Source organism: Stigmatopora nigra, chromosome 18, assembly GCF_051989575.1.
Source record: "Stigmatopora nigra isolate UIUO_SnigA chromosome 18, RoL_Snig_1.1, whole genome shotgun sequence".
In the NCBI taxonomy this organism is placed as follows: Eukaryota; Metazoa; Chordata; class Actinopteri; order Syngnathiformes; family Syngnathidae; genus Stigmatopora; species Stigmatopora nigra.
In genome coordinates this window covers 8,542,815-8,565,626 of record NC_135525.1, presented here as the reverse complement: position 1 = coordinate 8,565,626, position 22,812 = coordinate 8,542,815, and the positions used below count along the sequence as shown (strand labels likewise).

Below are 22,812 nucleotides of genomic sequence, written 5' to 3'. Positions count from 1 at the left end.
CACTATCCATTAGTTTGCACTTTGTATAAAGGTTTATTTGTCCTTGACAATATATGGCCCATAAGCCTTGACACTAATTTTACAAAGTAGACATTTATTTATACAAATGAAAAAACAAATACAGGTCACAGTTGCAATTTATAGAACAAAGATATATATAAAAAAAACTATTTTAATTTGCTCTTCATTCAAATACTAAAAATTATATTACAGTTTGTCTTCCAAAAAGTAGCAAGTAATGCAAATTTCTTCATTTGGCCCGGTTTAACTTTCCTGAAAACCTTTTCAAAGCTTACTCACAGCCAATGCAGGAGCAATACGACTGAAAAGCAGGCAAGTAGAACGTCTGAGCGTTCCAAATTTGCTCGACCGTATAGTGGTGCGTCGGGTACATTGTCACTGATGAAACTGGTGTAACTGGTAAGCCTAGCGTAGACCCCTGGTTGGTTTTCCTCAGCGCAACCTAACCCGAAACTCACCACCCCAGCCTGCACCCATGTCCCATTGAGCATCTGGCACACGAGGGGCCCTCCAGAATCACCCTGTTGGGAGAAAGTGGGATTACTACAAGTGCATAGTGTAAATGAAGCTATTTTTGGTAACAGTGACACAAAGCGCTGACCCCACAGTACCTGGCAGGAGTCCTTGCCGCCCTCCTGGTAGCCGGCACAGATCATGTCATACATGATGTCCACCTGTTCTGTCTGGTACATCTCACGACATGACTCCTGAGAGATGATTGGCACCTGGACCTCCTGTAGAGGACCCGCCCCTGATAGTGGAACTGTGCATATAGGATAGGGAACCTTTTTGAAAATCACTTTTTTGATTATTTATATTCTGTAATGACTAATGTGCCTCTCAAAAATAATAGTGTGATGGGAGCCTTACCATTATTGCGGATGTGCCCCCATCCAGTGACGTGGCAGCGCATGCCACTGGGAAATAGGGTGCCGGAGGTAGGCAGGCACACGGGACTGATCCAATCTGACCAGGTCAGGGGAGTGGAAAGGCGCACCAGGGCTACATCTCTACCGCTGTGAGGATCCACGTACCCAGACGGGATCACTACGTTGTTGATGCGGTGTGAGGATTGGTGCGGGTTGAAATTGTTCAGGTAGTACCAGCCGGCGTAAATAGTGTATGGACTCAAATCAGATGGACTGAAAGGGTATAAAGAGAAGTACTTTTGAAGGTTATAATGTGCAAATCTTAAAATGTGATAGAACACATGGAAGGTTTAACAGTTATTTAAAAAATGTTTGGTGGGAATCATTTTTTTAATATATCACTTTCAATAGACAACATTAGGCTGAGTTTCACCAATTTGGCACTTTGTTAGCAGCAATTGCGTTATAGTATTGAAGGATGCTTCAAATTGTCGTATGGCGGACATCAGTGTCCATTAAGTAAACTTGTTTAGAGCTAAATCAATAAACATACTGCCTTTGATGAAATTAATCTTCCTCATACCCAAAGGGGACGTCAACACATTGCTTTAAATGCCACTTTGCAATAAACCATGTTTTTAAAATGTTAACACTATGTATACATTCTTTGATCAAAACAATAGTACTTTTAAAAAATACTATTTCCCCTTGGAATAGTATAATCCTTTGCATTTTTCCCAGACCTGGTCATATATATATATATATACACTAAAATAGCCTATTTTCCCACAGTTCCAGAGAAACCTTGAACAAGTCTCCTTACTTGGGAAAACAGTGAGCTGCAGAAAGGATCCAGTTCTCAGTGATAATCGAGCCCCCACAGACATGGACAGCATCTTTCTAGAGGCCAAAAGAGTACATTGTATAAAAAATAAATCCACAAACACACACCGAATGCAACACAAGTAGATAAGTACAGGATCACCCCATCATTCTTGGTAAAAACAAGAAACGAAAGTAGGGCACCATTGGGACCCCCCACCCCTCACCTGAATAGACACCTGCCATGGCCACGCCCCATCAGAGGCGTCCATTCCTCCCACTATTCTGTTGGTCTGGATCACCGGTCTCCCGCAGTCTTGTGCGTACGAAGCCAAGAAACCTAAATGCCAATATCAAGATGACTTTTAAATGGAAACAGCAAAACTACCAGAAAGAATCATCTGATTATTTTGTTAGAGTAAAAAGATCAGGCAAGATTAGTGTTTTTATGGCCGGTTTTGAAACTGAATCACTAAATCCACTCCCAAAAACAGATTAAATGATGTCAAGATAAGTAGGCAAATACTGTCAATTGGATTTAGTGTTAAAGCAAGAATAGTAATATTACAACTGGAAACATATTGCATTCAAAGTTGCATGTTTTTTTCAAAGTAGAGGACATTTAGAAAGGAACAAAGGAACAACAGACATGGCGACCACAGGAAAGATGCCGGCGGATGCACTCACCTGTTACGCCAAACAAAGCAGCGATAAACTGGGCTTTTAGTGGCATTTTCTCCGTTTTTAGTCCCGCAAAAATACAAAAGTTACTTTATAAGATCAGCAAAGAGAAGGGGAAAAAGGAAAAAGGAAGAAAACCAGTTTTGTGTCCAGACTGAAGTGGTTTCGACCACATTCCACAGTGAATGGTTTCTTCTCAAGCCACAGTTGGTTGTACCTGTTCGTTCTGACCAATGAAAGACGCCCTCCGAGGGACACCTGAGCCAATGGAACTCCAAGAATTTAGGAGGAAGCTCCTCCTCCGAAATTCAGTTCAGTACAGTTTCGAGGTCAAGACAATATGACAAATAAAGTGTCACAATTGTCTTTGTGTATTGTTTGGGGCGCGAATGAGTAAACAGAAAAAAATAATGAATGTTTTTCTCCATTTTATCTATATATGGATAAAACATGGCCTCTCTTTTCTCATTTATCAGTACTGAGAAATATTTGTGCCTGTATTTAGGAAGGTATCATTTGTCAAAATTCTACTAGGTATGGAATCATAATAGATCATGTGGGTTAAAATATAACTTTTAAAAACTGCCACGTCACATTAGTCACGTGACTCTTGTTAAAGGTTAACCACGTGATAACCTTCCTGTGTTTGTTATGAAAAAGTGACCAACATGTTAGTAAAAAAACTGCCCCTCACATAGAGGTTTAGGGTTATCACTTATCCTCACAAGGGTTGAGAGGGTGCTGGAGCCTATCCCATGAGTAGGCGGGGGAAAACTATAAGCTTTGTGAATTGAACCCAACAAGGTAAACTTGGTCAAATTGTAAAAGTAGATGTTTTGGACTAAAAGAACAAATTGACGATCAAAGTAAGTCTGTGGGTCATTTCCTATTTCCACATTATACTGAATGCTTATTTCTCCTGTCTGTCTTTAAAGCGGTCTGTCTGTCTATCTCTCCGGTTCTCTTTCTCTCCCCTGCCTTGCTCGCTGGCTCTCTCGTGCCCCTAGGCACTGTGTCTAGTTTCAGAGAGCAATTGAAGGTGACAGGGACAGAGAGAGAGGGAGAGGGAGGGAGAGGAAGGGAGGGACAGAGGGAGGACACATCACACTGTGGCCTGGGGCTACACAACAGTAGTGGAAGAGCAAGAGATGGAGGTGGGTGGGATGTAGGAGGGTGGTTGGGTGGAGGGGGGGTGACCAACAGAGGAGAGAGTCCAAATAGGGGAATTCCGTAAACAGGTAAATAACATCAACAAGTTGGAATTAGTATGTGACGTAGCCGCAGGTTAGCTTTTTTGGCGCTTAAGAAGGCAAAGTCCTCCTACCTGCTCTCCTCGTGTATTATATATGCATGCATTACAGGAGCCAGTCAGTAAGAGCAATTATAATGCACTCCCGTTTGTTTTTATTTTAACGTCTTGATGAATATTTGGGCTGGCATGGTAACCATGGTGACTGCCTCCGCACGCACACATGGCCCTGCCCTCCTCTCGCCCACCCCCTCTTCCGCATCCCCCCTCCAGCGACGAAAAAAGCAAGGGATGGCGAGGGAGGGAGAGAGAGAGGTGACAGGAATGAACTAACAAGATGCACTGGAAAAAAAAAAAAAAAGCATGTCCCGCAGCTACATGAATCTTTGCAGTGAAGCACGCGCCGTCACACACACTCACAGACTCACACATTATTGCACTCAGCACATAGGGATCACGTAGGTTAGGCCACATTCCAACAACTAGAAGACAATAGGATGCTGCAATCGGTTTGGAATAAAGGCCATGTGAGCCAAGATTCTACTAGCCCACATTGATTTAGTACTTTTAAACAATCTATAAGTGTATGATAAACTTTGACACTTTTAAATGGATAAGCACACATCTCTATAGGAATGTATATGGATTTTTTTAAGGAGGGATACATGCCAAATAATAGGTAAATAAGAAGTAAATGATGAGAAATGGAAACGTGACTATATATGGACTGTATTTTGAATAAATGGTTTGAAACAGGCATGCTTCAGAGTTGTAAATATCAAATAATAAAGTAAAAGAGAACGTGAACTTTTTGGTGGAGTTTGTGTACCTGGTGTAAAAGTTTGAGAATCTCGAGGCGGGTCAAGTTAAATTTTTAGGCCTAAATCATTAAAAGTGGTTCAAGAGGTCTGCCGGAAAACAGCTGTTCATACAAAGCTGACAGTACAATGTTAAAATAATTAAAAGTAATTTAAACAAGTTCATATTTTAAAAGGAAAATTCTATTCTAAAAAGTAATTAATGCAAAGATGGCAACCTTAGTCCAGCCTTTACTCACATAAAGTGCGTAATTCATTCCTATGAATACAAAAAGACAAGGAAGAAATATAAGACATTTCTAGAACAATATAATATTATTTTTTCTAAAGGGTGTTTGAAGCTTGTTTAAAAAAAATACAGTACTATCAAATTTGCTATCCATTTCATTAAAATATGATAATAGTACTTAGTGGTATATAACATTTTCCAAATATTGCAAAGCCAATTTAATATATTACTATCAATTAATTTAACACAATCTCATTGCATTGAAAGACATAAAATCTAGAACAATTTTCATATTATATCCAATTTTTCGGCCAAACCATTTCAAACCATTAAATAACAATACAGTTTAACATAACCCATCTAAAAAAAAAAAAACACTATTATTTGAAGTTCTATCAAGTTTTGATTTCCATTAGGGCCTTATCAATCAATCCATACCAATTTATTATTATTAATCACATACTAACTGCATACTTACCCCCCAAAAATGGCACAATTAGTGCATTGAAATACATTTAAAAGAAGTCAATTGTTTAAAGATTTTACTCCAATTTGTTTGTGATTTTTAAGTAGGAAAAAAATATAGCAATGATGTTGGGATGGGGCGCAGGGGGTGGAAAGGGGGGCAAAGAATAGGCGAGTATGAAAGAGAGAGGGAGCGACAGAGAGAAAGGGAGCGCAAAGTCTTGTCAACCGGAAATAAAACAAGCTGGCACCCTCCCCATCCCCGAGCCCCTGCACCCACCCCAAAGTCACATACTTCCTCTTCACTCTCTCCATCTCCCGGCTTGGCCTCCATCTTCCAGCAAAGAGATATATTTAAACCGTGCTTCCACGTCGCTTCCTGCCTCACATACATACCGTCATACCTGCGTCACCTCATGGCAGGCCTTCATGTGGCTTTTTGTTTTAAGCAGTAAATGCATTTTGAAAAATATATTTAGTAAGAGGCCTTAAATGCAAGGTGTTGATCTTATTATTATTATGAAATTGCCCTCAATACAGGTTTGCAGTTTTAATAATTATCATGAATTTCAGGGCCTTTTTTTGTTTACTCCACTATCCCGCCACTTATGCTTGACTGAGGCCCAAAAACTGAAGCTTTTATTAATAATATCCTGACTTTTTGCAATATATTGGACTTTTTGTGTGCTTACAACCTTCCAATGAGGTCAAACAGGACACAAAATAAAGGCCTAAAGGAGATAAAATACATCTGTGCTCTGTGTTGGTTGTAGGCAATCAAATCATTCATTTGTGATACATTTACACAATGATTTATTCCATTCGGACAACTTGGTGACTTTGTGAAATTATTATTGTTGATCATGAAGTAGTAAAAGTATAATTTTGGATAGAATACAATCATACATATCTACTATGAATTCTATCATCATTATTATTATTGATTCACTCTACACTGTCCATTTTAATCAACCCCACCCACATCATGAACAAAATCAAAATTAACATTTAAATTCCTCAACTTGTCTTATATTTGAATAATTTCACAAATCAACCAACCATTTAAACATCATTAAAAACAATCCAAATCAACATAACTGCATTCAACCCAAACAAACCACTTTAAATCCCAATTGAATGCAACCACCCATCACACAATTCCCAGTTCTTAATTCATTTCTAAAATCTGCCTTCAACTCATTCAAACCAGTGTATGACACGCATTACTCTGCCACGACTCCAAAAGAAGGGACGACATTGAAACACTGCAAATGATGTCATCACCTGGCAATATTGACATGCGTTTTTATGTTTTAAAAAGAGATTCCTTCATGTATTTTCCGTGGTCTCTATCTCTCCATTATGCGTGCCTCATGCTGGACTCTGTATGTGTGCGCCTCCCCTCCTCCTCTCCATGGCATTAAGTTCAAACTTGACACTGATGTTGACTCACTTTGTCACCCCTCGGTGGCCCTCTACCTCCCTTCTTCTCGCTCTCTCTCAGTCTCTCTCTCTCTCTCTCTTTGGCTCTCTCTCCCTCTCTCTCTCTCCATCGCTCCGAGGACAAGAGCGCCCACAGACGCATTTCTCTCCAGAGCGCACCCCCCACCACCACCTTCCCACACACCACCTCGTCCCTCCCTCGCCCTGTCTAACTCCCTCCATCTCTCTCCTCCACAGTCGCTTTTACGCACACAGTATTGTCAACAAAGCTGGAGAACAAGGGGGCGATCGAGGTACACGGGACCCCCGGCGTCGACACACCTTGTGAGTGGAAAACTTTACTTTTTTTCCCCTCCACATTGATTTGTGAACTATTTCTATGTCATTGACTGTGGTAGATGTCTATTTTGTTTATACTGGGAGAACCGGCATTGATTGTATCACATTTTAAATGGATTTGAGGTCTTTGGTCGTTAAGGGCTGGTGATGAGTTAATGTCGCAAAATTAGTGTTCTGTTTTCTACAAATTTGATCAGAATAAAGTTTAATCTAACCTAATTTGTAGAAGTGATCGCTGATGGGGACGGGTGTCGCAATTGTTTTGCAGTTTTGTTTGTGTAGCGAAAGGTTATTTCTTGTAGAAATGACAAAAATACAGGAAAGAGAGCCTTTATGTGTCTTAAATTAGGGCACGCCTTGGTTTAATAGTACTCCGACGACCATCGTTTTTATTATTGATAGTCTTTCCGTTGCTCCAAAGAATTTGGAAGACGTGACTGAAGTATATGCTTTGCATTTGGACTACAATGACAACATTTACCCATTAAAAATTCCATAGCAAGTTGTTAAGGTCATAGTTACTGGGCAAAACCTCTTTCCTTGGCGTGTGTCAACATCCAAATTCCGCATCTACCCATGCTTACATGCATGTTATCAGCAAAGCTAAAAGCGGGTAGCATAATAAATGTCGCGGCTGGCAGAGTGGCTTCTAATGTACCTCGGTTCCCAAAGGTATACCAGCATTCCAATGTATAACATACACACACACTACGACAGCCGGCATGTAACCAACTCCATTTCTGTCTGTCATCATGAGGCTAATTCGCCACAATGCCGGCCATGTGTGAACTCATGCGATATGAAACCCCCCTCCTACTTTGCCTCCTCCTCCTCCTCCTTCCCCCCAGAAGGAAGAGTTGGAGGATCGAAGGACGGCGCCAGGAGCCCAAAGTGACAGCAAACGGGGGCGAGCACGCACACAGCGGGACTGCTGCTGCCTGGGTCTTCATGGTGGTTGGGCCACTTGTAGTATGTATGAGAAGTTAACCATGCTCAACCTGCAGAGCGGCTCTAACTGGAGTGGGCCTAACAACTGGTACCACGACCCTACCGGAGTACAGACTCAACACAGTGCAGGTGAGACAAAAAAAATAATCATAAAATTGTACGTGGGAGTTGACAGTGAATGCTGACCGCCGAGGTTTTGTCACCTCAGTGTCCGAGGGATGCTTGCTGGATGCGGAAGGCGGCATGGGAGGAGAAGCGGTGGTCGGGGGAGGCGCGGTCCGAGGGGGAGGCGTGCCCCCCGAGAGGGACGAGGGCGAGGAGTCTCAGCTGAGGCTGCAGCTCAAGAGGAAGCTGCAGAGGAACCGGACCAGCTTCACGCAGGAGCAGATCGAGGCGCTGGAGAAAGGTCAGGGCTGCACGCAATGACACTTTACGGCCAATCGCGACACGCTATATCGTGATGTCTGACTAGGGGGTTGGTGAAGAGCAAAGGCAGGGTTTGGACACTTATGTAGATTTTGTGAGGTCAAATAAAACTGGCTAAAAATGATAAAAAAAATGTTTGAAAAGGTCTAAGAGCTACATTTTGGGGGTGGGTAATCCAAAATTGATCTCAGTTTTTATCTCATAGGTCAACTCTTGGTCTACACAGTTCACCTAAATCTAATGCTCTTACAACATGCAAACATCTAGCCTTAAATCAACAAATTTTTAGATATAAAATTATATGCCCAAACTCTTAGCATCCAAAATTCTGCATAGTTTGAATACAAGTGGAAGATATAAAGCATCCTCCACTGCCAGGTTTATATTGCAGCACCCTAATTCAAAACATTATCAATCACCAAAATCATTAATACCACAACAGTTAATATTCTTGTCTAATTCCACTTTATGGATAAAACTAAAAAAAAATGCATTTTTTTTAGTGTTTCTTAGTGACATGGCCTGAAATTTGACAATATAAAACCTAATAAAAAATGGTGAGTGCCCAATACTATGGAAAAAAATCTGCATTAAAAAACAATGTTTTTTATTAACTCATTGGCTACCAATGACATAGAAATACATCTAATCCATTTTGCGATCGCCATCTGCCAAAGAATTGGGCGTCAATCCCCATCAACGGCAGCAAAGGGTTAATCCTGTCCGTTATAATTCCTACCACAAACCAGCGCAAATATGAGCATCACCTTCAAGGCAAAACAACACAATTGTGCTTCATTCGAGTAGACAGGTGTATTTAAACAAAAAGTGTGTTTTTCCTAATTTTACCGCAATGAGCCCTGATTGCCCGACTATGATGATAAAATCAAATTAAGAGCACAGCTATAACCCCGAAAAAAAAGCCTCTGGCTGCATAAACAGTGGCGTTTTGATAATGCATCATTACTGTGAATGCATTATGCAGTAAGATAAGCATACACACACACACACACACATGCACATAAATGCACGGAGGCATCAGAACGGCACCCTTGAGTGGATATGGCTGTAGCGGGCCCTTGAGCAAAATAAGGACACGATGTCCACTGCTCAGTCGAGTGGAAGTGTATCACTGCGGTCACTCCGTGCAAATGACATTAATGAGGTAGACTGACCTCGGTGCACGGCCAAGGCGCAATCGCCATCACGTGTTGACGCACACGCCAATTATAACACAGCCAATTATAGCAATTTGCTAGACAGGTTTAAATCATCAGGTCAAAGTTACTGTCCTGTACAATATGGGACCTGTTAAACACATGTTAATGTTCAATACATTCCAGTTGTGACCTCATTTTTTCCAAACAACGTATTTTGCGGAATATAAGTCGCACCAGCCAAGAATACACCATGGAAAAATTGTGTTGCATATAGTGTGAATTAAAAGAACTTCACCGGCAAATATGCATAGAAATGATGAGACTATATCCAGACTATATTCTTTATCCTTTGCATAGAATGAGATCTTACTCACTATGAAATTTTTCTCGTATAATAAACTTAATAAGTCACAATGAATTAAACTCTTATTTCAAGGCACCCCTGCAATTGACAGCAATGCACGTCCAATCCGACAAATATGGCAGGGTTGGCTGGGAAAGATCATGTTTCATAAGAGGGGAAACGTGTACTATGGGCAACCATTTTGATCTCGCTGGTATTGGCAAAGCCTGACTTTGGTAAATAAATGTTGACGACAAAACTGGAACCTTTGGGGAGTTCCAAGTCGGCGGCCTACTTTAAAATAAAATTGCTTAGGCAGCATCTCAACTCGAATCATTTCGTTTGAACTTTGGGCGCGTTCCATCACCATCAATAATTCATATAAAGTGCAACAGATAAATATTTCAAAAATGGTTGTAAGGATACATCTCTCAGCCTCCATGATTTGTGTTTCCCACGGAAAGTAGAATTAGTCTACACAGATATGACGAAGGGAAATAAAAAAAAAAACGCGACGCGGGTGAATGCTGAGTGATTTTAATTCCATCTCCACTTCATTTCCTTTTAGAAGCATCTGACGCTTTTCCTACACTGACAAGTTTCTTTCCTTCACAGAATTTGAAAGAACACATTACCCAGATGTCTTTGCGAGGGAAAGACTGGCTAATAAAATTGACTTACCTGAAGCCAGGATACAGGTGAGCAGACTGGAATATAATCTCTTTTCAAATTGCTTTATGATCATCCTCATTATTGTCAACATAATCTGGTGTCCAACCTAGGTGTGGTTCTCCAATCGAAGAGCTAAATGGAGAAGAGAGGAGAAGCTACGTAACCAAAGGAGGTCGGGAGGGGTTACTTCCTGTTCACAGAGTCAAGCCCCCCTGACCACTTCCTTTAACACATCTGTCTATCACCAACAGCATGGCAGCAGTTCAGGTAAAATGAACTGGATTTGCTGGTGTGTGTAAGTGGGTGTGTCATGGGACCACACCTGCATGGGATTGATGGAGATTTCTGATTGGACAAACAAAGAAGATGTAAATAACCTTAAGAAAAATCATCTATTTAAATTTTTTTTTATTTAATGTAATAATTTATTTTTAGACAAATCTTATGCATATTTAATACATTTCAATCTGGTTTTATATGTATTGTTTTTTCAATTATATGTATCTCAACTATTTTATACATATAAATTGCTGTCAGACACATATCTGTATATACATTTCTTTTAAAATGAACTAATTCATCTGTGGCCCTTTAGCATTAATTGTGTTTGCATTTGTAAAGGCCCCTGAAAGAGTAAGAATGTTTTTTATGCTCACTTTGCTGGCTTTCTCATTTCCATCAGGGTCCATGTTGAGTCAAGCTGAGTCCTCTCTACCCAGCTACAGCTCCTTGTCAGTCTTCTCGTCCGGAGTCCAGGTTTGTAAACCATCAGACTATATATCATCCTATTGCTTAACTGTATGAGCCAAGAAACACTGCAAAAAAAGATGCATTGGAGAGCATAACTGGAGCACCCTCTAGCAAGCAAAACTATGCCACTACATCTATCAATCCCCTAATCTTGCAGATGAAAAAAATATGCACAGTGCAATAATGACCTTTTCCTAAATCCCAAATTGACTTTTAATGAATGGCATGGTAACATTTAACAGTGGCATTCACAGGCTGAAAATAACTGAATTGGGAGTAAATGACTCGAAGTAATTTGTACACTGCCATTGACGGCGATGAACATCTCTACCATTTAAACTGAGAGTCTTCAAATAGATTGTCATTGAGGCATCCAATTCATTAAAAAAAAAATCCAACACCATCCTATATTGTAACCTACTTTCTCTTCTTCTCTTGCTACTCGTCAGTCCATCCCTCCACAGTCAGCCTCCTCGTACTCTTGCATGTTGCCTCCATCTCCATCTGCCCCGCGCAGCTTTGACTCCTCAGCCTATTCCTCCGCACACCTGCAGGCTGCGCCCTCGGCCAACTCCAACACCGGTGAGTAGTGCTTCTAATTTCTCCAAATTCTATTTTGGAGGCCTTCTTTCCACCAACTCTATCCCCCTCTCCTCTCTCCAGGCCTCATATCACCCGGCGTTTCGGTGCCGGTTCAGGTTCCAGGGAGCGAGCCTCAGGGCATGAGCCAGAACCTAGGCCAATACTGGGCCAGGTTACAGTGAACGACAAACCAGCCTGACGGGAAGATGGCGAAAGAAGCAAAACGGGTTGTGAGAACAATAAGGGATGAAGCAAGACTGAGCTTTAGGACCCCAATATGCATCAAATGTTTACAAATGTATCCAAAAACTGCTTTGGCTACACTTGACAGTACTCTACCGCTATTTGCCCGGCCACCAGAATAGGATTAGAACTATAGTTGAGGATTAAAGTGGTAAAAAGGGTGTTGGACTATGTGATGGAACACTGCAAGTAAAATGGCAACAAATGTTTGTAGTGTATTGTGAAGTCCAATACTTGTTCAGTGGTAACAACAACAACAACAACATGCAGATTTGTCCACTGGCTTCAGGTTAAATGAAAAAAAAACGTTTAAAAAAACAAAAAAAACATGTGACATTTTGCTTTGTATTTTTGTACATACATCCAAGTATGATGACGTGCCGTCAGATGTTACCGGAGGGAAGAATGTAGCATTTTATGGACTGAAAACTGCTAATTCCTTCATCCAAAATGAACTATATGACTCATCATGCAAATGCAAAAGGTCACAGGGATTTCTACACTTAAAAAAAAGAATCAGGTTAATGAATTTTCTTCTTTTTTTTATCACTAGTAAAGCTTCTATGATCTACTGACAATCAAAACTGCCTGCATGCACTCCAGGCTGACAATCAAAGCAGAGCAGAGAGGAAATACTGTGAAATGATACTGCAACACTGCAATGGCAACATTATAAACTGTGCATGACCAAATGTACCCGTAAGACAATCAACTTGATGGGAAAATGATTTTAAGGCAAATAACGACGCTCACTTTCTTGTGACTGATGGTTTTGTGGATGCAACTCAGTGCGGGCCGTACCGCCGTCGTCTTTGCAATCTATTTATTTGTCTTTTCACGTCACAGGTCCTCGATGTAGTTTCTGTTGCTGTGTGTCTTGTGCTAGTACTGTTTAGCTGCCAAGAGTCAACCCTTTTCGTGAAGACCTTGGATCCCTTTAATGAAAATAAAACTGCGTCATCCGTACAAACTGAGTACTTTTTGTTTGTTCCTATTTTTCTATTATGTGGTTTAAGGCTAGGATTAGTGTTTAATATGATGTTTAAGTCTGATAAGAGTTGAACATAATATGAAATTTGAGTGCTACAAATAGTGTCATTCAAGTTAGAGTCAAAACGTAAAGTGTGCTATTGTTTGTATTAAGTACACATGAACGAACGTATGTGTGTAATGTTAGCAGGACATTATATAATGTAGTAATGGCATGTGGGACTCGCATAAACCATTGAGGATGAGGAGGAAGTAAAGACAAGGAGGATTGGGGTTGGGGGGGAAACATAACACCAAAAGAAGAGCAACCAAACATGCAGTAATGGCCTTCTAAGATGTGAATTTGAGAGGGACCACTTATTTTGCAGCATCATAGTGTAATCATAGAGATTTCATGCACATGTGCATTGGGACCCATTCAGTGTAACATAAGGCATTCAAAATGGAAGACAAATATAAAGTCATCTCCAGAGATGAACTGTAAAATTGTAGGTATATCCGAGTATCTAAGGTATAAAAAACTTGCAATCCAGAGTATGAAATTAGAGGCATACATTTTGCATTAGAAAATATGTCTATAAAAGTTTAAACAATTACTGCAACTATACAACTGGAGTATTTTTCAGACCATATATCAAGTAGTATCACCACGCTTTGAGTAAATTAAATTCGCCATAAAAATGCGACTTATTGCCCATTGTGACATGCATTTATGAAGCATACTTGGGTGGAGTGGCTTGTGGTAGTGAGGTGGGTTGTCCCTGCCCGTATGAACTTGAGTCAGAGAGAGTGAGAGAGACTGAGAGATGCTATATTGATCAGCCCATCCTAGTCTCAGGGGAGCAGACCCAAGCTTCAGAAAAGACCTCACGGTAAGCTTTGTTCTTTTCTTAGGAGAATCATGAGCTGACCAGAAAAGAAAGAATCTTAGAACATGTTTTCTACCCCAGAAATTGTGATGGAACTGATGTGGATGATTTTGACTTTGGCTGCAAGCACATCAGCTGTGCCTGAGCAGTATAGCAGAGCAGTGGTGAGTAGGAGACCTATCATATATTCTCTTATGATATATTTATGTCCATGAAATGATAACGTTGCTCGCTTGTGGCTGACAATTCATCCTAAAACTATAATTCAATGTTCAGTAATGAGAATAAAATGGATGTTTGAATGAAGCCAACTCTTAAAGTAATGCATATAACAGGCAAAATGTCATTTAAATCATCTCTAACATAAACATTGCTGTGCATTACTACTCATATTGTATTCTTTTAAATTAACAGTGGAGAAAAAGTTTGTTTATTATGATACAATTGTGGCTTGCTTATACAATAGTAGGCTGGTGATGATGTGTTTCAAAATGTTCATCTTTCCTGTTTTGACAGAGATTCATGAACACATTGCACACTTTTTTTTAAAGTTTCATATGGCACTCATGCCCTTTATTCACTTAGCCAATTACACAATATCAAACAGGACCAAATGCTTTAAGGTCCTAAATCATGTGAGAAAAGCACATATGGAATAGGAAGTGAAATAATGCATCAGTGAAGTAAACATTGTTTTTTTCCATATTATTCTATTATGCTGTGGTAATCATCTTTGGAGGAAACCACACAACCACACTTCCTCTTTTTTAATACTTTGTTTTGTACACTCCAGGATTGGTTGAGCAGGTACGGCTACCTTCCTCCACCTGACCCACGTACGAGTAAACTCCAGACCAAGGAGGGCATCGAGAGAGCCATTCGGGTCATGCAGAGATTCGGTGGCGTGCAGGAAACCGGCGTGCTCGGTAAAAGGCTTCTCACGTGTAGTCTCTAACTTCCTGTTAGCTGTTTCACTCTGACGCAAAAACAAGTGGTGTGAATATCGACATCGCCGGATTATGGATAGTGATAGATCTAAAAAAATATTCTAAAGTGGGTCTACAGCAAGTGAAAGTGAAAAAGATGGTCTAAATTCTGATTAGAATTAACTAATATAAATCTATATATATTTCTTAACGTTTTAGACGATGAAACACTGAAGCTCATGTCTACGCCGCGATGCTCCCTTCCCGATATTGTTGGAAGTGAGGACATGTTAAGGAAGAGGAGGAGGAGGAAAAGATATGCACTATCTGGACTTAAGTGGCACAAGCGTGATCTCACATGGAGGTAGGTTTCAAAATTCCATTAGAAATATGGCTTTTGGACCAGAGTGCCATCTACTGGCTCTAGCGGGGCACTATCTTACTTGCCCCAAATGCTTACTATCTCAGGATTGTCACTTTTACAGCATCCACAGCTACCCATCACCTTCCCGCTCTCGCTTGCCTGAAAACTCAGTGGACAGCATTGTAACACACGCCTTCAAAGCTTGGAGTGACGCGGCTCCTTTGACTTTTCGCAAACTACCGGGCAACGGGGCCAAGGGTGGCGATATTAGAGTGTCTTTCAACACTTTGCTGCATGATGACGGATACCCCTTTGATGGACTGGGGGGAACTCTTGCCCATGCATTCTTCCCTGGCAGGGACGACGTGTCGGGTGACACGCATTTTGACGACCACGAGATCTGGAGCTATGGAGGTACAGAATGGTGGGAGGGTGCATGTTGAGCAGGAGAAGAATTAGTTTTTTTAATTATGAGACAAGGACATTCCTCAAAATCCTAGGTCACCAATGGTTAATATGTTTATAACGGGTTTCCAAAGTAAATAAGTCATGTTTTTGTACTCTAAATTATAGACAGTGTGTTTGTATAGTTGGTTAACATTTATCCATGTTGACTGATGGTCGATTTCTTCTACAGGGGATGGTGGACGCAGCACCGACTTGTTCACAGTGGCAGTGCATGAGTTTGGCCACGCTCTCGGCCTATCGCATTCCTCCTCGGACCCCTCCATTATGAGGCCGTATTACCAGGGTCCCGTGGGAGACATCCCCCACTACCAACTGGCTCTGGACGACAGACTGGCCATTCAGCAGCTTTATGGTTAGTCACTGCTAAGCACGAGTGCTTTCATCTTTCATCTCTTAGCAATCCCCTGAGTCATAGATGATGGTCTACAAGAGGAAGCTTAGACAAGATGCGTACAGTTGGCTGCAGGTGATTGTGTTAGGCACTTACTGTAATATATTACTAGAATACTACACCCAGTCGTAGTATGCGACTGCTTCGTGCTTTATTGCGGTTCTTTATGGTTTCAGCATTTCCCTTGGGGGTTGTTGATTTGTAATTTTGAGATAGTTTTGACATATTTTGAGATATTTTCATCTCCACTGAGTCCAAGTTCCTCTTTATATATAGTCTTGTCTTTTATACATGTCTAGTGGCCTCACCCTATGTGTCGCAATGTTTAGAATGCTGCCAAATCACATTTTCAAAACCACAAATCAAAGGCAACTTGACCATGTGTCATCTTGATGGCACCTTGTGATTATTTTCCACTTCTGAAAGCATTGTCTTGTTCACAAGAAATCACAACAGCGTATGTAATGACTGGAAGCCTTTGTTAGTTCATGCCAAACCCCAAACATTAAATGTCCACACCCTGTATGGAAACACATTATTCTAAATTGCTCATTTACAGGCACTAAAGACGGTGATAAACCTGATGCCGTAGATCCCAACCTCCCTCGTTTGCCCGGTCCTCCTCCAACAAGACGGACAAGGCCGTGAGTTAAAAAATATTGGACACACACCTACACATTTGCATATGTCTAAATGTATACTGTACTCTTCATATCATTTAAATCAATTTGTCGCCATCCTCCCAGTTAAAATGTGATGTCTAAAATTCCAGTTCGGAACCTTCTGTGCACGATCGGTGCCAAGGTGGATTTGATGCCGTGGCCAACATTAGAGGGGAGGTCTTCTTCTTCAAAGGTAGAAGATAAAACCTCAAATCTGTACTCCAAATGTACACAGTTGAAATTCATTTTGTTCTCTTCTGAGCCAAGGTGCTAATTTCTGGAGGACTGCGCGTGATGGATCACTGTTGTCACTCAACCCAGCTCAGATCCAAAATTTTTGGATGGGCCTTCCCCCGGGGACGAATAAAATTGATGCCGTATACGAGCGGAAGAGCGACAACAGCATCGTGTTTTTTATCGGTGAGAACCAAAGCAAAGAGTCTTAATCATCTTCAACATTTCATTAATATTCTAGTTTTTATCTAAACGGACCTTTTCTTAAATGTCAATGATTCAAATATTTTGTAACACACATTACAAGCATAATATGTGTTTCCCATTATGGTAAAATTCTCCCATCCCTAGTGTTTATATGCTAACATTTACCTGGCCTTGACAAAATTGTGCAAATATTTCTTTTTAATAACTAGAATTTAGTAGCTTGGAATATGTACTAATCCTCAAAACGTCAAATTACAAATGCATGCACAATTCACATTATATTAAAAAAAATGCTGTAGCCATTATGAAACATGTCATTTTGTCGTCCAGATGTCAGATTAAACTGTAATGAAGTTAAAAAATAATTCAACCATAAACATAAGTGAGAAAATGATCAACTCCTAGCTCGGGAGTATTTATTTTGTGTACTTTGGGATGTATTTCTGCAACAGGATCCCAGTACTGGGTCTTCAAGGACACAGTAGCCATGAGCGGGTATCCTCGCCCACTTTCCGAATGGGGAATGAAGAGGAAGAATGGACTTATTGTGGACAGAGTTGACGCCGCCTTCATTTGGGCTCATAACGGGAAGACCTACCTCTTCAGCCAAGGCGAGTTTTGGCGCTTCGACGAGAGCCGCAAAGACCAGAAAGTGACCAGGCAGCCGGAATCGGGATATCCCCGGGACAACAGCCTCTGGACCGGAGTTCCGTCCCACATGGATGATATCATCAGCTGGGGTGAAGGTAACATGACTGACAGCCCGATGAAACTGGCAGTTCCCATTTATTACAGTCAGGTGGAATTTTCCCATAGCTACAGTTTGGAATGTAGATGAAGATATAGTTAAAATCAAGATAGAATTCCTGCAAGTGACGTGAATGAAGTCGTACTGATCTGTTTGTTCACATTCCAGCAATGTTTTAAAAGCAACCAAAGGGTCATCTACAATAGATACTAAGGTGGAATGCAAAGAGAGGTTTATCGTTCAAAAAAGAAATCATCTTTAAAGACTTGATTGTAAACTGAATGATAATGCTGATTATAAAGCGAGTTATATGGAACATTTCAACATCTTTTTCTCACGGTTGGTGCAAACAAGGTTTGAAATGTGGTATAAAAACTTTAAGGTCGCTTTGATTACGATATTTTTTAGCATCTTCAATATTTCTTTCTTTTTAATCTTACATGATAAAGAGGCTTAATTTGATTCCACTTTGTTATTAAATAAATATTATTGCAGGAAAGGCTATATTGGACCAAATGTCTTTCGGTTTACAAGATTATTTGTCCTCAGGTGATGCTTACTTCTTCAAGGACAACAATTATTGGGTGCTCACAAGCGGAGGCCTGGACCAAGACGTTGTGGAACCCAAATCCATCGCTGTGGACTGGCTTCGTTGTCCCATTCTTCCTCCAACCTCGGCTCCGGCCAATCCCGACGACCCCCACAAATGCCGCTGTGACCTCAAAGATTCGTCTTCATCTCTGACGAGTACTAACTCTTTCCTGCTTTCTGTATTACTTGTTGTCAAAGAGATTATGAATATAATAAGAAGTTGAATTTTGCATCTGTTTATGTTACACACTTCCCTTTTTTTCATAAGCTACAATACAAATAGTGGACTTTCAATTCAGAAAATTCCAACTGGGAGTGAATGATTGTATTTCTGCACCTTTGGTGGCGATAGGGATTGGACGGTTGTCTTCATCAAAGGTGGTTAATGAGGTCAGATTTGATTGTCTCAACTGTATATAATATTTTTATTGTGAATCATACAATTCAAAAGAAATACAATATCAGCACAACATTTGTTAATACGGCAGCTTGAATTAAAGTGACAATGAAAACGGTAATTGATCTTGTTGTTTAGTGTGAAACTGTTATGTAAAGTGAATCATGAATGCGGTCATTAAAAAGAAATAGAACAAGTTTGAAGTGGGTGTGGGGTTGTGTCACAATTTCAATGACAGAATATCAAACAAAAGACTTTATAACTGAACTCTTACAGGATGTTAGAAGGGTCAATCAGGTTGTAAATATTTTATAGGCAGAATGATTAGCCTTGTGATTGAGAAATAAACATGAAAAATAAAAGTCATGAATTGGCTGCCGTCCCAGTTTAAAATGTGTCGACAATGTGGGTGTGTACAGCCAGCAAAAAAAAAAAAATGCAACATTAATTTCCTTGTCGAAATCACTTTCTTTATTGATGAATAAATGAAATTGTCAACAAGTTGAGAAACAATCAGTCTTGCGGAAAATGCAAATCTTTCTTCTAAATATTTCACATGCGCTATTATTGCAATATAAAATTACTGCGATTAAACCCAAGAAGAGTAAATTAGGATTAGGTTAAATTTACATGGGTACACTCAAAATGGGAGTGGGTAAGGGGTGGAGGGATTCAGATGGTTTTATCCTCCTTTCATGACAAAATAAACTCAAAATAAAGTTAAAATCTGTTTCCCAGTGTGAAACTCAGAGCAAGTAGCACCATTGAGATGCAAATTTTGATAGGAGAGCTCAAATCCGCACTAGAATCCGTCACATTTGTAGTCCTGGTTTGGGTGACAGCCAAACTCGGCTGGATGCCCCTGAACACGCCCACCATCAACGGAGTTGAACTTGAATTGCCGATATACAACATTGTGCTGAACATGTCAATCTAGGGAGAAAGGAAAGGGCATTGAAAAATTAGGAAGGTTTTTTTGCTGTGTTCCCCCGTCACCCCCGCGACCCACCACAACCTACCAAGTCTGCACTGACTTCAATTGGATCCTTAAACACAGTCCAGACCACAGCTTCATTGCATGAGGGTGTGGTCAGCGAGCCAAGATAGCGATAATATTGGGTGCGATCCACCCCAACCAGCAACTCATTGAGTGAAATTGGCTCCGTTATGGTGGCATTTTGACCTAATTAAATGTTTTCAACTTGTCAGAGATGCATAACAATATCATATCTTTTGCCTAAAATGTCATTTTACCTTGCAGCGTGATGTTTTTTAGGTAGGAGGTGAGTTTTCGCCAGGCGGCGGGTTCTCCGCTCGTGTCTTCTCTTACCTACACATCAATGTGATCACAATTAGGACATGAAAACAGATTTGGATCTAGCATTAAAAAGGTATGACAATATCTCACCACAATGCGAAAACCGAGTGCAGCGAGTCCCGTGGGGTCATTGACCGCTAACGTGGTATTCAAATTCAAGCTGCCTTTGACGTTAACAATGTGAAGCTGTAGGAGGAATGGAATCGTATCAGGTTTTCAAAACAGAAAAGAAACAAAGCCAATATTTGAACCTGGTTTTAGAACTCACCTCCATGGGGTCGCGTACACCATTCACCGTGTGTTCAGCGCCGGGAACTCTGCTGCCATTTCCCCAATGCAAGTGAAACTGCAGGGCGTCGTAGGCCTCCGAAAGACCTCCCCCGGAAACCTGCACCCCAGGATTGAGGCTCACTTTGACTGAAAGCAAGATGGAGAAAAAAAACCCAGATGAGTCCAAATGGCAAAGTCATTAGACTTATAAGGCACACAATTAGTTTAAGTCAAGTTAAAAATATTATACAGCTCTTCACCTGTTTTGCCGGTGTTGACTATATAGTCCAGCACGTTACTGTCGTCGTAGTTTGTGAAGGTGAATGTGGTGAGGTCGTTGTCCACTCTGGCTGATGCTGAATCAATGTCGATTGGTGACTGCCTGGTCCTATTGCAAAAATTTCCAGCGATAACCGGCCATGTAGTGTCGTCTAGACGCAAAAAAAAAACATGGGTCATCAATGAGAAACAATGAGGAAGCAAAGATAAGAGATCAAGTCCGCTTGCTACTTACTGCATGAGGGATCATGATAACACCAGGCTGGGGAAAAGGAAATGGGTTGAAATTAGTAACTAATTCATAAGAAAAGATTGGCTCAGATTTGTTTCCCTGTACTCAATGTCTTCTTGTTTTTAGTAGATATCACTACTATACTTAAATTGATCATTAAATGTTAAATTTGAAATATATATTATCATGTCTACTGAAAATACTGAGTGTTTTGCCCATCTTGTGCAACCTATTTGATTTAAGTTTTAGTTATTAAAGTTGGTCGATTTGAAAAACCCTCATTTTAAATGATCATAATTTGTTAGATGGTATCTTTTTCTAAGGGGTAAAAAAAAAATTGAAATAACTTACGAATTGCATTGTCAGCACCATAGACTCCTGCGATAAGGCTTCCAGCCACAAAGTAAACGATCAACCACTTCATCTAAATGAACAAATAAAAATAAAAAGACAACGAATGCATTCAGTATCCAAAGGATGAAAATCGTCAATTTCTCATCTCGTCAGATTCGCAAATAAATGAGTTGCCATAACAAACAAAAATGAACTCGAGAAGTCATTAAAATAAAAACTTGAAAAGGTTTTAAATCAAAATGATGCCGCATTATAACTCCAGCGATTCGAATGCGTGTCGTCTCACCTTTGAGCGTGTTTTTTCTTCTTCTCTTCTTTTCTTTGCAGGTGAGCGGTGATGGAACTGATCCGTCCTACCACGCTATTTATATGCTTGGTTCGCTGCAAAAAAAAAAAAAAAAAAACAGAAAAGCAACGTCTCCTTTATCCCTGATCTTGCACCTCATAGAATGAATCCACCCAACATTGTATGCAGATTCCAACCAAACGATAAAATCTGTGTTAAAGTGCTAGTGTCACGACAGTGAGAAATTACATATGTAACCCCACGTGGTAAAAGATCCTAAATGCACCATAAGAGTTGACCTACAAATACTTGAATTAATTATGAAATAATATTGCAAAAGTGTCTCACTTTAATCCCCATGACATAAACTAAACTGCATTTCATACAAGGCAGTTATTAAACTATTCTACATAACAGCCTTTTCAAGTGTTTTTATTTGTATGATTTTTATAGTTATATATATATATATATATATATATATATATATATATATATATATATATATATATATATATATATATATATATATATATATATATATATATATATATATATATATATATATATATATATATATATATATATATATATATATATATATATATATATATATATATATATATATATATATATATATATATATATATATATATATATATATATATATATATATATATATATATATATATATAAATATATATATATATATATATATATATATATATATATATATATATATATATATATATATATATATATATATATATATATATATATATATATATATATATATATAGTTAATACTTATATTTTAAGTATTTTGGTTTTGAATATCAAAATTCCTATTGTCTAAGGATATTTATTACTTTATTGGTATGTTTCTCATCTCATTTTTTGAACTGCTTTATCCCCATTAGGGTCACGGGGGTGCTGGAGCCAATCCCAGCTGTCTCCGGGCCACCAAAGGCCAATTATTGTTATGTATGTATGTATTTTACATATGGTAAAGCCGCAAGGCTTCTATTAATGTTGAAAATGGCCTTTTTTAAACTCCAAATACTTGAATTTAAGACCATGCAATCCTGTTTTTAATGTTCTACAGGTGAACTAGTTTTTTTTGTAACAGCTGAGTGACATGAGAGGTGGGAGGTGTTCCAATAGTGTGC

General features: G+C 39.7%; 3 protein-coding genes across 4 annotated transcripts; 1 reads left to right on the top strand and 2 right to left on the bottom strand.

Moving 5' to 3' along the window:
• Positions 1-9: 9 nt before the first annotated feature.
• LOC144211515 (serine protease 33) lies at positions 10-10,725 on the bottom strand. Of its 2 annotated transcripts, none has more exons than XM_077738850.1 (6): positions 10,495-10,725; positions 1,940-2,052; positions 1,714-1,790; positions 892-1,163; positions 633-784; positions 10-542 (listed from the first exon to the last, which is right to left on the bottom strand). In XM_077738850.1, exons 1-6 carry the CDS (start codon positions 10,574-10,576, stop codon positions 297-299), a joined length of 942 nt encoding a protein of 313 aa, XP_077594976.1. In that variant the 5' UTR covers positions 10,577-10,725; the 3' UTR covers positions 10-296. The 2 variants fall into 2 exon arrangements, with proteins under 2 accessions (XP_077594976.1, XP_077594977.1); XM_077738851.1 differs by lacking the exon at positions 10,495-10,725 and adding an exon at positions 2,400-2,594.
• mmp25b (matrix metallopeptidase 25b) lies at positions 6,648-19,028 on the top strand. Its single transcript, XM_077738854.1, has 17 exons — positions 6,648-6,921; positions 7,785-8,013; positions 8,093-8,290; positions 10,429-10,511; positions 10,596-10,752; positions 11,168-11,241; positions 11,685-11,817; positions 14,001-14,083; positions 14,713-14,845; positions 15,065-15,209; positions 15,331-15,623; positions 15,847-16,029; positions 16,628-16,712; positions 16,841-16,923; positions 16,998-17,150; positions 17,624-17,917; positions 18,469-19,028. Exons 2-17 carry the CDS (start codon positions 7,908-7,910, stop codon positions 18,732-18,734), a joined length of 2,469 nt encoding a protein of 822 aa, XP_077594980.1. The 5' UTR covers positions 6,648-6,921; positions 7,785-7,907; the 3' UTR covers positions 18,735-19,028.
• A 327-nt stretch (positions 19,029-19,355) lies between these two features.
• LOC144211514 (carbonic anhydrase 4-like) lies at positions 19,356-21,786 on the bottom strand. Its single transcript, XM_077738849.1, has 9 exons — positions 21,647-21,786; positions 21,358-21,430; positions 21,010-21,036; positions 20,756-20,926; positions 20,494-20,642; positions 20,316-20,411; positions 20,162-20,237; positions 19,927-20,090; positions 19,356-19,840 (listed from the first exon to the last, which is right to left on the bottom strand). Exons 2-9 carry the CDS (start codon positions 21,428-21,430, stop codon positions 19,628-19,630), a joined length of 969 nt encoding a protein of 322 aa, XP_077594975.1. The 5' UTR covers positions 21,647-21,786; the 3' UTR covers positions 19,356-19,627.
• Positions 21,787-22,812: the final 1,026 nt, after the last annotated feature.

What these genes read in the sequence shown, in the direction of transcription:
- mmp25b (XM_077738854.1), top strand. Translation starts at nt 7,908, where the DNA reads ATGTATGAGAAGTTAACCATGCTCAACCTGCAGAGCGGCTCTAACTGG. An exon ending in ACAGACTCAACACAGTGCAG is followed by an intron (nt 8,014 to 8,092) that starts GTGAGACAAAAA and finishes TTGTCACCTCAG; the next exon opens with TGTCCGAGGGATGCTTGCTG. An exon ending in ACAGCATGGCAGCAGTTCAG is followed by an intron (nt 10,753 to 11,167) that starts GTAAAATGAACT and finishes CATTTCCATCAG; the next exon opens with GGTCCATGTTGAGTCAAGCT.
- LOC144211515 (XM_077738850.1), bottom strand. Translation starts at nt 10,576, where the DNA reads ATGTTGACAATAATGAGGATGATCATAAAGCAATTTGAAAAGAGATTA. An exon ending in CACCTGTATCCTGGCTTCAG is followed by an intron (nt 2,053 to 10,494) that starts GTAAGTCAATTT and finishes ATTGGCATTTAG; the next exon opens with GTTTCTTGGCTTCGTACGCA. An exon ending in GCAGCTCACTGTTTTCCCAA is followed by an intron (nt 1,164 to 1,713) that starts GTAAGGAGACTT and finishes ATACCCTTTCAG; the next exon opens with TCCATCTGATTTGAGTCCAT.
- LOC144211514 (XM_077738849.1), bottom strand. Translation starts at nt 21,430, where the DNA reads ATGAAGTGGTTGATCGTTTACTTTGTGGCTGGAAGCCTTATCGCAGGA. An exon ending in TGGTGCTGACAATGCAATTC is followed by an intron (nt 21,037 to 21,357) that starts GTAAGTTATTTC and finishes CCTTTTCCCCAG; the next exon opens with CCTGGTGTTATCATGATCCC. An exon ending in CACTCGGTTTTCGCATTGTG is followed by an intron (nt 20,238 to 20,315) that starts GTGAGATATTGT and finishes ATTGATGTGTAG; the next exon opens with GTAAGAGAAGACACGAGCGG.